Here is a 12,500-nt window from a genome sequence, read left to right as displayed (position 1 = left end):
CCTGGGGCCAGATGCGCCCCTTGGACAGCAAGGCTCTGGCCCCCCAAGAAGTCAGAACAAAATGGAAACTTTTAGAGATAAAAGTACAGGTTCTGTATTGAGCTGAAACGGGCCAGGAAATGCAGGAAATTACATTAAGAAATGCAACATTTTCTGGGGGAGGACCCCCAAACCCCCCGCCTCAATGAACTGTCCCGTATTTCTTACATTGAGAGTGGCAACCATAATACATACATATTCCATGTTCGGGCCCTTTGATGGGAGGAGTTCGAAAACCTGGCCCTCGGTGACATCTAATTGAATAGCCCTGCTCTAGGTCGCCCTCAGACGAGCCTTTCATCGTTGTTTCCAATCATCCCGATTCTCCATACATCTTTTCAAGTCACTGGTACTCTGGGTTCCTGCGTCCTTCTTAAGTATGTCCACATAAGTTAGTGTGGGACGTTCTCTTGACCGGCACCCATGCGACTGTTCCCACAGCACCAGTTTGCTGGCTGGCAGTTCTGGGTGCCTTTGACTTTGCCTGCAAGTCTCATTCTCCTTTAAAGGGACACTGTGTGAGATTTTTAGTTGTTTATTTCCAGAATTCATGCTGCCCATTCACTAATGTTACCTTTTTCATGAATACTTACCACCACCATCAAATTCTAAATATTCACTATGACTGGAAAAATTGCGCTTTCCATACATGAAAAGGGGGATCTTCTCCATGGTCTGCCATTTTGAATTTCCAAAAATAGCCATTTTTAGCTGCAAAAATGGCTGTACTTGAACCACACTAAACAATATTTGCTTATTACTTAATAAACTTTCATGTAAAGATCAAATTTGGCAATAGGCAGCCCAGTTTCAATGAGCGGCATAGTTGCAGTACCTTTTTTGACCATTTTCTGCACAGTGTCCCTTTCAGCAATGTTCCCGCTCACCCTTGGTATTGAGGACCACCAGCCATGTAGAGCTGTAAAGGGAGTTTATTTTACTTTATTTTATTTTCATTTTCTGTACTAACACTACAGTGATCATGGCCTTAGAAAGCAAACACACACACACACACAAACAAACAAACAAACATACATACAAATTAAGGAGCGCGCACACACATACTTTCACACACTCGGCCACACACACATCTTTAGATTAGAGAGCATAGAAAGGAGCATACAATACAAATCAGTGACATCATCATTTTCCACTGTGACATCATCACTCTCCACTCGTGCGATTGGACAAAGCCGCGTGACATCAGTCTGCACTCGTGCGATTGGACAAAAAAAGTCTTGAAATCTCAGGTGAGCAACGACAGTCTCTTCTCTTGCAGTAAGATCACGATACACACACACACGCACGCACTCTCACTCACGATACACACACTCACTCACACACTCGTCTCTCTCATCCTGTTCAAGTCTCTCGTGTTATAGTCGTCATAGAAACTAGAATCTCTTCACCCCCTCCCCCCCCACCCCCATCCCAAACAAACATTCAACACATTCTCTCGCTCAAACACACACTCACACACACACACACACACACAGGAGCGATTGCACATGGAAAGGAGGTGTATTTAAACTGGTCATCACCTTTTACACCAGGTGCTGTCAGGCCACAACCATCAACACACACACACACACACACACACACACACACACACACACACACACACACACACACACACACACACACACACACACACACACACACACACACACACACACACACTAATCAGCATCTCTCTCTCTCTCTCTCACACACACACACACACCAGGTGCTGTCAGGCCACAACCATCAACACACACACACACACACACCAGGTGCTGTCAGGCCACAACCATCAACACACACACACACACACACACTAATCAGCATCTCTCTCTCTCAAACACACACGGTCCAGAGACTCTTCAGTCTGTTAAGGCATTAGGTGTAGAGTGTGTGTGCAGCGTGTGTGTGCAGCGTGTGTGTGTCTGCTCATCATCTTATCAGCTGGGTGTGTCGGTGTGTTTGCGTGTGCGTGTGTGTGTGTGTGTTCATGTAAATCTGTAGCATTCTGGGTGTATCAGTATGCTTGCGTGTGTGTGTTATGGAATCTGTGGTTCTCCTACTGGCTGTGTGTGTGTGTGTGTGTGTGTGTGTGTGTGTGTATGTAACGGATGCCAACAGGCAGGTTGGTGGTAGAACGTTAGCAAACCATCCTTAGGAAGTCAAATACAATCAGGCCCGGATTAACACACAGGCTAGATACGGCTGCTGCCTAGGGCCCCCACCTGCCAGGGGGCCCCCACAGCCTAGATCTGGCTGCTGCCTAGGGCCCCCACCTGCCAGGGGGCCCCCACAGCCTAGGGGCCCCAGGCCATATTAATCCGGCCCTGCATACAGTATAGCCACACCACACGAGACTAAGAGTGCGTTACAATATGCGACCTTGCCTCCTTCACTTGTGCTTGTCTCCTCGCCCCGCCTCCTAGCCCAGCCTCCGTGGAGAAAACAACAAAGTTTCTCAGCTGTCAGCCTAGCCACAACAACTTTTGGAGGACTGTTTTTCATATACCATCCAAATTGCAAATGAGAAAAAGACTTTACAATTGAGTTTTTGCAAGATATCGAAATATAATGCTGTTGTCAGTGATGTCATCATGACATATTACTTCCTGGTACGAGGAGACAAGCACAAGTGGAGGTCATATTGGTCATATTGGAACGCACTCTAAGGCCGGCCGCACATTGGCTCCGACAGCACTGCGACGCACTTTTGCTTCCGACAGAATTCGGACCCCAAAACCCAATTTCACACGAATAGAGCAGTGATAGTCAATGGGCGGCACCGACAAAATAGAACTTGTCTCTAATTGCTATCCGACATCGGCGAATGTCCGTGGACATCGGCGCCAGTGTGCGTGTGTCAGTGTGCCAGTGTCGGAGTCGGTGTGCGGAAGCCCTTAGAGTGGAGTCTGGAGCTTTAGCTGAGTGGTATCGTATCGTACAGGTCTGAACTCCGAGTGGCAAACTAGTGGACCAGTGCCATTGCATATGGAGATTAGCGGTGAGCTCACACCAAACAACATCTAGTAGAGTAATACCAGAGAGAGTAGAGAGAGAGAGGTTCCATTGGCCCATTGTTTCCTGGTTCTATTATGGCCCCCCTTAGGCAGACCTAGGCAGACCTAGGCAGACCTAGGCAGACCTAAGGACTGTTCTATTCATTGTAGGAGCATTATGACACGCCCCTTTAGGCAGACCGGAACCTGGTCGCGTTAGGTGCCCATAGAAACCTATTATGTTGGCATATCTCTATTAAAGAATATGTGGTACTACACTTCAAGCCTGTGCACTTCCTGCACCCATGTGACGTCATGTGGACGTCGCTTTAGGAGACCTCTGGAGACCTTAGGTTGAGAATAGCTGCAGTTCTCTTGGGGCCTGTAGATGGCGGTAGTGCACATCTTACGAAAGCCGCCACCAAAACACCACAGAAGAAGAAGGAGGAGGAGGGGGATGAGTGGAGGAGAGAAGAGGAGGAGGAGAGTGGAGGAGGGAGAGGAGGAGAGAAGAGGAGGAGGAGAGAAGAGGATTGAGAAGAGGAGGGGGAGCAGTGGAGGAGGAGAGAAGAGGAGGAGGGGGCAGAGGAGGAGGAGGAGGAGGAGGAGAGAAGAGGAGGATGAGGAGGAGGAGGAGAGAAGATGAAGATGAGGAGGAGGAGGAGAGACCAAAGAGGTTGGATATATAATAAGAGGAATCGAAACACGCCCACTCAATGCAAAAGCGTGTGCTCAAAATTTGGTCTCCTAAGGCAGTGTTTCCCAACCAGGGGTACGTGTACCACTAGGGGTACGCAAGCACACTGCAGGGGGTACTGTTATGTAAATGTTATTATTATAACAAATGTATGGAGCAGTCACATCAGGACAGAGAAAGCCATATAGGCACATGGCACAACTAAAAGGCGAAAGGGGTACGCAAGACAAAGAAGGTTGGGAAGCACTGTCCTAAGGGGCCGTTGTCCCTCCTTCTTCTTCTCAAGACGTGCGCTACCGCCATCTACAGCGCTAAGGGGACTCCATTTATTCTCTACCTCAAGACTCCGAAGGTCTCCTAATCGAAGGTCTCCTAAAGGGGCGTTCTCCCGACGTAAAGTGGATACCGGAAAAGAACCCGCCTGCTTTATCTCATATGCGATTCTCTGAGAGGACAGCGCCCCCTCAGGAGACTGAACTTGAGTACACTCCTGTGAATTGGGTAGGCATGATCTTAGTTTGAATGATCTAAGGGCTTCCGCACACAGGCTCCGACAAAGTGCTGCAGACTGCTCAGCTAAAACTCGATTCCATTGTTTTCAATAGAACCACGCACACTGGCGCCGATGTCCGTGGACATTCTCCGATGTCGGATAGCAATTAGAGACAAGTTCTATTTTGTCAGCGCCGCCCATTGACTATCAATGCAATGTCCGTGTGAAATTTGGTTTGGGGGTCCGAATTCTGTCGGAAGCAAAAGTGCGCCGCACTTTGTCGGAGCCGGTGTGCAGAAGCCCTTACTCTACTGCGCAAGACAAATGTTTGCAATCAAGAGGTCCATCGGGTCACATGCTCTGGAAAGTGCTGTTGCTAACTCGTTAGCTTCTTAGTAGGTTTTCAATGGGGAAAACTCTTTCCGCTAAGTTGCCTGCTATGCTGTTGCTAACTCGTTAGCTTCTTAGTAGGTTTTCAATGGGGAAAACTCTTTCCGCTAAGTTGCCTGCTATGCTGTTGCTAACTCGTTAGCTTCTTAGTAGGTTTTCAATGGGGAAAACTCTTTCCGCTAAGTTGCCTGCTATGCAGATGCTAACTCGTTAGCTTCTTAGTAGGTTTTCAATGGGGAAAACTCTTTCCGCTAAGTTGCCTGCTATGCTGTTGCTAACTCGTTAGCTTCTTAGTAGGTTTTCAATGGGGAAAACTCTTTCCGCTAAGTTGCCTGCTATGCAGATGCTACCGACTCCATAGTCAGTCAATGGCAACTCTACGCAGGCTATCATGCTAATGATTCCATAGTTTGTCAATAGCAACGCTGACCGTGTGTGTGCGTTTGGGTGTGTGTTTGGGGGTTTGTGTGTGTGTGTTTGGGTGTGTGTGTGTGTGTGTGTGTGTGTGAGAGACTGTGCAACCCAAGCCGTGAACATTGCAAGGAAACACCAAGGTAGAAAGCATCTGCGGTACTTCTGACACACACACACACACACACACACACACACACACACACACACACACACACACACACACACACACACACACACACACACACACACACACACACACACACACACACACACACACACACACACTATATAGTGTTCCACAGAGATAAGTAGACCAAGAGCACATACACACAGACAGATGTTCGCTCCCTTCCACACAAACACACACACACACGCGCGCGCGCGCGCATACACACACACGCACACACACCTGAAGAGTCGCGTGTGTCGTGTGGCTCTCTCCAGTAAGGCACACGGCCACACTCCAGTAGACGCATGTACACACACACACCGTCTGTCTGTCCATCCGCAGTAAAGGTCGTGTGTGTGTGTGTGTGTGTGTGTGTGTGTGTGTGTGTGTGTGTGTGTGTGTGTGTGTGTGTGTGTGTGTGTGTGTGTGTGTGTGTGTGTCCAGTATGAGGGAGTTCCACATGTAGTTTAAAGATCTGAAGTTCCTCTTTAATCTCGACATTTGTGTGAAAATAAAAGAACAAAAATAAAAATTCAAAAAGCAACGACGACAACATCCTGGTCATTGCCGAGTCCACAACGAGTCCTAAACGAGGTCTCCACACGCACTCCTCCCCTCTCCTCTCCTCTCTTCCCCCCTTGTCTCTGTTGAGGCGTTGCCTCAGTTTTCGGTGGAGGTGGGGCTGGGGCTGGGGGTGGTGGTCGTCGTGTCGGAGGGTGTAGTGTGTGTGTGTTCTGGGGGCGTAGTGTGTGGTGTGTGCGCGGGGGGCGTGGTGTGGGGCGTGTGTGGCGTATCGGTGGTGGTAGTCGTGGTTACGGGGGCGTTGACGATCACCTGGACAACGTAGTCCTTCTGCAGCTTGGTGTCCTGGAGGGAGATTGGAGAGAGAGAGAGAGAGGAAAAAAAAACATGATTTGGTTAAAAAAAAGTCATTAAAGACATAAAAAAAGACATGATCACACACCAATGAAGTCTTTTTGAGGCCACTTGTGTACTGAAATATCAAACAAAATCAAGAAGATGAGGCTCTCTGTTGCATGGTCTACTGCTGTGTTTCTCAACCTTTTTTTAGGCTAAGGCACCCTTTCAAGTCATGAAAAACTTTGAGGCACCCCAAACCAACAAGCCGTAACATGGCATCGCATTCAAATACCAACCACACAAGCTTAGAAAAGCAAAACATTTGGAGACGTTCGAAGTTGCAGCTTTATGTCACACAGGCTATGTGTAGGCCATACTGGGTTGACCTGAATTTACTTTATTGTGCGTAAATGGTGGATGAAAGATTCCACTGTACGTGTATGTATTATATTACATATTTTATTAATTTATTTATTTAGGTCAATTTCACATACAACATTCAACACTCTGCTGCATGGACTACTGCAGCGGTTCCCAAACTTTTTTCCTTGCGCACCCCCTTGTACATTTCAATGTGGTTTGCGCACCCCCTTGTACATTTCAATGTGGTTTGCGCACCCCCTAAGCGAATGTTTTGGTGTACTTATGGCCACTCAAATAGGACTTCACAGCACAAATCATTGCATCATTTATACAGAGCTATTTAGGGAAACCTCATTTACAATAGACTTGATGTTTCTTCAAGCATACAATGCACCATACTATTAAAAACTACTTCATGTACATTAACACAGCATGAAAGCACATATTTGCCATTGCTCTACTCAACTCGCGCACCCCCTTGGGGCAGGCCACGCACCCCCAGGGGTGCACGCACCCCAGTTTGGGAAACCCTGGACTACTGTGTATAAGACACTCTGCTCTGCTCTGCTCTGCTGCCCTCATTGACAGTAAATAGAATGGACGCCAAATCAACGCTATTTGCCATTCAACGCTTTGAAGCCAGATTTGGGAACATTCCAACTTACATTCCACCTTAGCAACGCCAAACGCAGGTGCTGATTGGATAACAACAAGACTTCTAACGGTCAATCAAACCATGTTCTGATGCTCATTGGTCAATTTAACTTTTAATATCTCTCTAAAACAAAACATCACCACAAAAAATCACCACCCTGGTAAGTTGGAGAGCAAGGGGACCTACTAGTTGAGCGAAAAATTATCCCCCTGGAGTGGCATTTAAGGGAGATACAGGGTTTTATGTCTCTCATAGGAATGAATGGGATTTGGCCATTTTTTGGTCTTTTTGGGTCCAACCTGGGCTCCAACTTGGCTTCAACAATGAAATAGAATTTTGGCCTCCATTCTATTTACTCTCAATGGCTGCCCTCTGCTGTGTATAAGACACTCTGCTCTGCTCTGCTGCATGGACTACCGTGTTAGAGCCATTTTGCCTATTTTTGTGTTTGATGAACCTTTTATATATTATTTGGATATTGTGGTTATGAAATGATGGAATTTATGTTTATGAAATCTAGTTTGGTAATTATTGTTATTGATTTTGTTGTTGGATTGTCTTGTTTGGGTTGTCTGTTTGGGTTGTTTGAAGTGACGTGCCTAATTGGCTAGGACATGACGTTTTCATAAAGCACCTGACTCAGATGGCTTGGCAGAGCGGTAGAGGCAAACAATCTTTCAACCGCGTTTAGTGGAAACCTCCGAAATAGAGCCTTTTTGATGGAAACCTTTTAGTTGGAGATACTTGTAAGTTAAGTTGGAAAGAGAGTGGCAAATAAACCAGAACTCTATTTTTCTACGACGCGCGTTGGATCCAAGTTTTTATCCGCTCGAGAAGAGAAGAGGCAGCTGCGAAACGGCCTCTACAACTGTATAACACTCTGCTGCATGGAGTATGTGAAGGAGAACAGGGGTGGGGGCATTTCTCGACTAGTTGCTAAATAATTAGCAGCTTGCTTAGATGGATCAAAGACGTGCAAAATGGTTTTTGTCATTCAGTGTAACGGATACCTTCTGCTGACTGTAACGGTAAAAAAACATGATTTTTAAATTGTTTCAAGTGAATGGATGACAGCCGAGGCTTTCATGAATTCACTGGAAAAAAAATAAAATAAAGAGTCATGTTTTTTACAGTTACAGTCAGCAGAAGGTATCCGTTACACTGAATGACAATACCATTTTGCACGTATTTGACCCAGATGCAATTGGTGGTGATGCTCCAGTAGATTGGCAGCAGATCATGATCGACCGATATTGCCTAAAAATAGCCATAAACCGATCTCGAGATATTAAATTCCTCACGCAACCTTTAGGCCTTCGCACCTGGCTCTGCACATGTGGCCGCTGGCTCTGCGCATATGCAACTCAGCACCACAAGAGGGCGTCTTTGAGAAGGCATCTTTGCTTGATTACAACTGCTCTGCATTCCCCCTTCATTCACCATTCATATCTGCATCAACATGCTCTGATTCTCCAAGCCATGTGACGTTCAGGAGACGGTTGTAATGTGCAAATGACTTGTCAGTCTCGTCATGCAGCCGGCTATTACAGTCTGTATATGGGAGTTGCCGCAGTCAGCACCCAACAACTAAACGTTGCCAACACATAAACATATCAACGGTATTGTTTTTAAAGTTGTAATTGACAGCCACTCGGTTAGTTATATAGCCTAGTCGCTGAAACGCCCCCCCCCACTTCTCACCTGGAGGCGGGTCTTGTCAGTCAGCAGCTTCCCGGAGAAGAACCAGCGCTGCTGATTGGTCGATATGCCCTCCTGAGACGCCAGCTGCCGCTTCAGCTGACCAATAGCATCAGACATGCTGGCGCTCAGACGCACATCACGACCAGTGGAGAGACGCACCTACACACACACACACACACACACACACGCACGAGAATAACAGTTATCTTTAGCTGGCTAATGCGGTCCCCGAGTGCGTGTGTGTGTGTGTGTGTACCTTAAGGGAGAACTCCTTGCGTGTGTGTGTGTGAGTCTCGGGTGTGTCGCTGGTCTCTTCGCCGTCGCTGCGTTCAGATATCAGGTTGAGGGGCGGGGCCAAGCAGTAGACAGGAAGTTGGTAGCGATTCCCCAACTCATCATAGCACTCACTTAGATTACCTACACAAAAACACACACACACACACACACAGCATAAATATGATAAACATAACACTCACTTAGATTACCTACACACACACACACACGCGCACACAGCATAAATATGATAAACATAACACTCACTTAGATTACCTACACACACACGCACATATGCGCACACACACACACACACACACACACACACACACACACACACACACACACACACACACCATAAATACTATGATTCACTATGACTATGAGCACTCACTCAGGGCGTATTCACACTAGAGGATGACATATTTCTGGAATTCCCGTGGGTCCCGTGGGTCTTGCGGGATTCCCGCGGGATGGGAGTCAAAATTTTAAAGATGAATGGGAGCGGGCAGGAGTGGGAATACAAATGAAAGGGAGCGGGAATGCTCGCTTATTTTTTCATTAAAAAAGCCTCGGTTTTTTTGACGAAACGGGAGTGGGATTGATTTTGAGTGGGAGTGGGCAGGATTGGGAAAAAATCTTTTCAGGAGTGGACGGGATGAGATTTGTTTCTTTTACTCCAGTTCGGGATGGGATTTTTTTTTTTGGGACCGAGATGGGACAGGAGTGAAAATCCACTCCCGTGTCATGCTCTAATTCACACCTACCCTGTTTGGTCCGGACCAAATGTCCAAACGGACCAGATTTTCGTTGGTTCTGACCTTTTGGTCTGAATACAAACCAGTGAATCCTGGTCCGGACCAAACAAGCGGACCGAGACCGAGCTGAAAGATCGGCCTCGGTCCGGATCAAACGAACCCTGGTGCGGACCTTTTGGAGATGTGAAAGCAGACCGGAGCTAATCCCAGACTTTTTGCTTTTTTGTACCTCTGAAGCTTCCGTCGTTTGTCGAGATTCATGGGAAACAGAGTGTAAAACAAAGCGACTCCACAACTTCTCATGTCATGTCTTTGGTATAAATTCGACAGAGTGGTTTGTTTGCACAAATATTAATTGCCTACAGCAACCGTGGTCTACATTAGTGTACGTGTACGGTCATTCACATTTAGAATGAGGACGTCTTCTGTTAGTGGAGCACAGAAAAGGAAAAAAAGAGATGGGCTACTCTGTTCATTTACGCATCACAGCATTTTAAATGTGGATAGAGGTAAATCCGAAAAGCAACTACAGAAGAAACGCAAGAAAACACGGCGGTCCGCACAGTATGGATTCTGATAATGATAATGATCGCAATACAGCCGTCTCCAAAAGAGTTGTCGCCTATCCATCTGTTTGGAATAACAGCTAATAACTAGGGGTGGGCGATATGTATCGTCTGCGAAGTTATCGTGAATGTTGTTTTGACGATGAGTAATTTTGCAATATCGAGATATTTTTATGAAGTCGCTAAACTCAACAAAGCGCTGTGACAGGACTCCTCCAGACAGCGACGACAGCCAAGCCTTTGAGCCAATAGTAATGTTGTTGTGAACTGGAGAATAAGTCTGTGAACCAATGAGCAGACAGTGCTGAGGGGGGCGGGCTGCAGCGATTTTAGCAGACGGAGAGAAAGAGATCTCGTGTCACTCCTGCGGCGCTTCTGCTGCTGGGCAGTGAAGGACAGTTGCTGTTATCCAAATGGTGGATTTACATGAGGAATTCAACCATTAAACCAGCCATTGCATGATGCTGAGGGCGTTTTGGAACTATGTGCTTTAATCAGCAACTGTCTGTGATTATGGAAAGCCAAATAGTTAGGAAGAGAAATAGCTTTGTCTCTGGTCTGAGAAATCGCGTTAGCATGCTAGTTAGCGAACTAAGCTAAGCAATGTTGTTCTCTACAAATAGATTGGCTGTTACTCACTACTCAAACACCCACCTGCATGTATAGATATCATAACTGCTTAGGTGGAAAAGTAATGTTAAGTTAGACTCGCGCAGTGAGTTAAATTACAATGTGTGAAATCCAACACATGCAATTTGCAGCTGCCATAGTTAGGTTCTGATTCCTATCTACAAATGCACTGTTTCCATGACTGTCCTCTAACAGAATCATTAGCAATACATCACAAAACTATTTTTTTATTTACATGGATATGTTTTCATGACAAGTGATGAAGTATTACTTTACAGTCCAGCATATGCATATTATTAAATTCAAAAAGTGAAAGCTCTTCAGCACAGCATTTTTTCCCAACTCTCTGTCCCTCCCCAGTTGAAACACAAATGCCGCACTACTACCTCCAGTGCAGAATTGAAATCAGTCTGGAATCATGCACAAATCATAGACAGCATACATGTGTAGCTTGCAATGTTCTGCTTTACTCACCCTTCCCTGCCATGCCAAATTCCCATATTACGGTACACATTGACACCCCCCCCCCCCCGGAATTTTGGAAATTATCGTCAAATTATCGTTATCGTGAAAATTCTAAAAATTATCGAGATAACTTTTTTTGCCCATATCGCCCAGCCCTACTAATAACCTGACTTTCAATTAATCACTTGGCTTCAAAAGTCACTCGTATGAAAGCTACAACCCTCCCGATTGAAAATGTATGTACAAAAATACATTTCATGCACCAAAGAAAGATTGAACCTTTAATGAACACAGACAGGGCAGATTTTTTTGTCGCCTATCGAACATAATGCGAAAATGAGCAGATAATAGGGTTGTGCCGATAGACGATATCATCGTCCATCGACGATGGACAGCTGGCATCACGATCGGTGCTTGGCATTGAAAGTAGGCTAACTAAAACATTACCGTAAAATCCTTAGTAGCAGCGGACTGCGCACTGTGCGCAGATATGAACTGACCGAGGTTGTCAACACAAGCCTCAAGCAGAGTCAATTTCTCTACGAAAAAAGCCGCAATGGAATAAAAAAAAAACTTGTGAATTAAGCCCTACTATTGTTTTCTGCAGATGAGTTCAAGTAAGTGTCTGATTGCCTACATTTATTTCTGTGACCCAAGTTTCTACAACGGAGAGTCGTGAGGCATTGGTTCTCCCTCCGGCAACAAGCAACAAATCGTTCAGCAATTGCAACAGTTTACCATTTCATGTTTAACGGAAATTCAACTCAAGATGTTTAATCTCTCCGCGATGGAGATGTCTTGTGAAGAAGCCACACAAGATTGTAGGCTACACTTCTGATTAGCCCACTGTCAAGATGGAGCGCAAGCGATTCCATGTCTGCCCACGTCTTCGTGGCTTCACCGAATTAAAAAAGTCTCGCTATGTGCTAAAGGAACATTCGTATAGTGTCGGGTAATTTGCTCGGGCTAAAAGCCATTACAAAACCTCGAGAGGGCACGCGTGGTTTCTCATCTCTTCCATTTGACAAAC

General features: G+C 46.0%; 1 protein-coding gene across 2 annotated transcripts in view; it reads right to left on the bottom strand.

The window, feature by feature from the left end:
- Positions 1-5,664: 5,664 nt before the first annotated feature.
- The window catches only part of ubtd1b (ubiquitin domain containing 1b), a 16,487-nt gene continuing 9,651 nt past the window's right edge, over positions 5,665-12,500 (bottom strand). For both annotated transcript variants that reach the window (XM_063193045.1, XM_063193051.1), the window contains exons 4-6: positions 9,035-9,195; positions 8,779-8,937; positions 5,665-6,065 (exon numbers count right to left, since the gene is read on the bottom strand). In XM_063193045.1, coding sequence (XP_063049115.1) covers positions 5,859-6,065; positions 8,779-8,937; positions 9,035-9,195 — 527 coding nt within the window. In that variant the 3' untranslated portion in view covers positions 5,665-5,858. The remainder of the gene's footprint in view (positions 6,066-8,778; positions 8,938-9,034; positions 9,196-12,500) is intronic.

This window comes from Engraulis encrasicolus, chromosome 2 (assembly GCF_034702125.1).
Source record: "Engraulis encrasicolus isolate BLACKSEA-1 chromosome 2, IST_EnEncr_1.0, whole genome shotgun sequence".
NCBI classification, from domain to species: Eukaryota; Metazoa; Chordata; class Actinopteri; order Clupeiformes; family Engraulidae; genus Engraulis; species Engraulis encrasicolus.
This window is presented reverse-complemented; position numbering and strand designations above follow the sequence as displayed.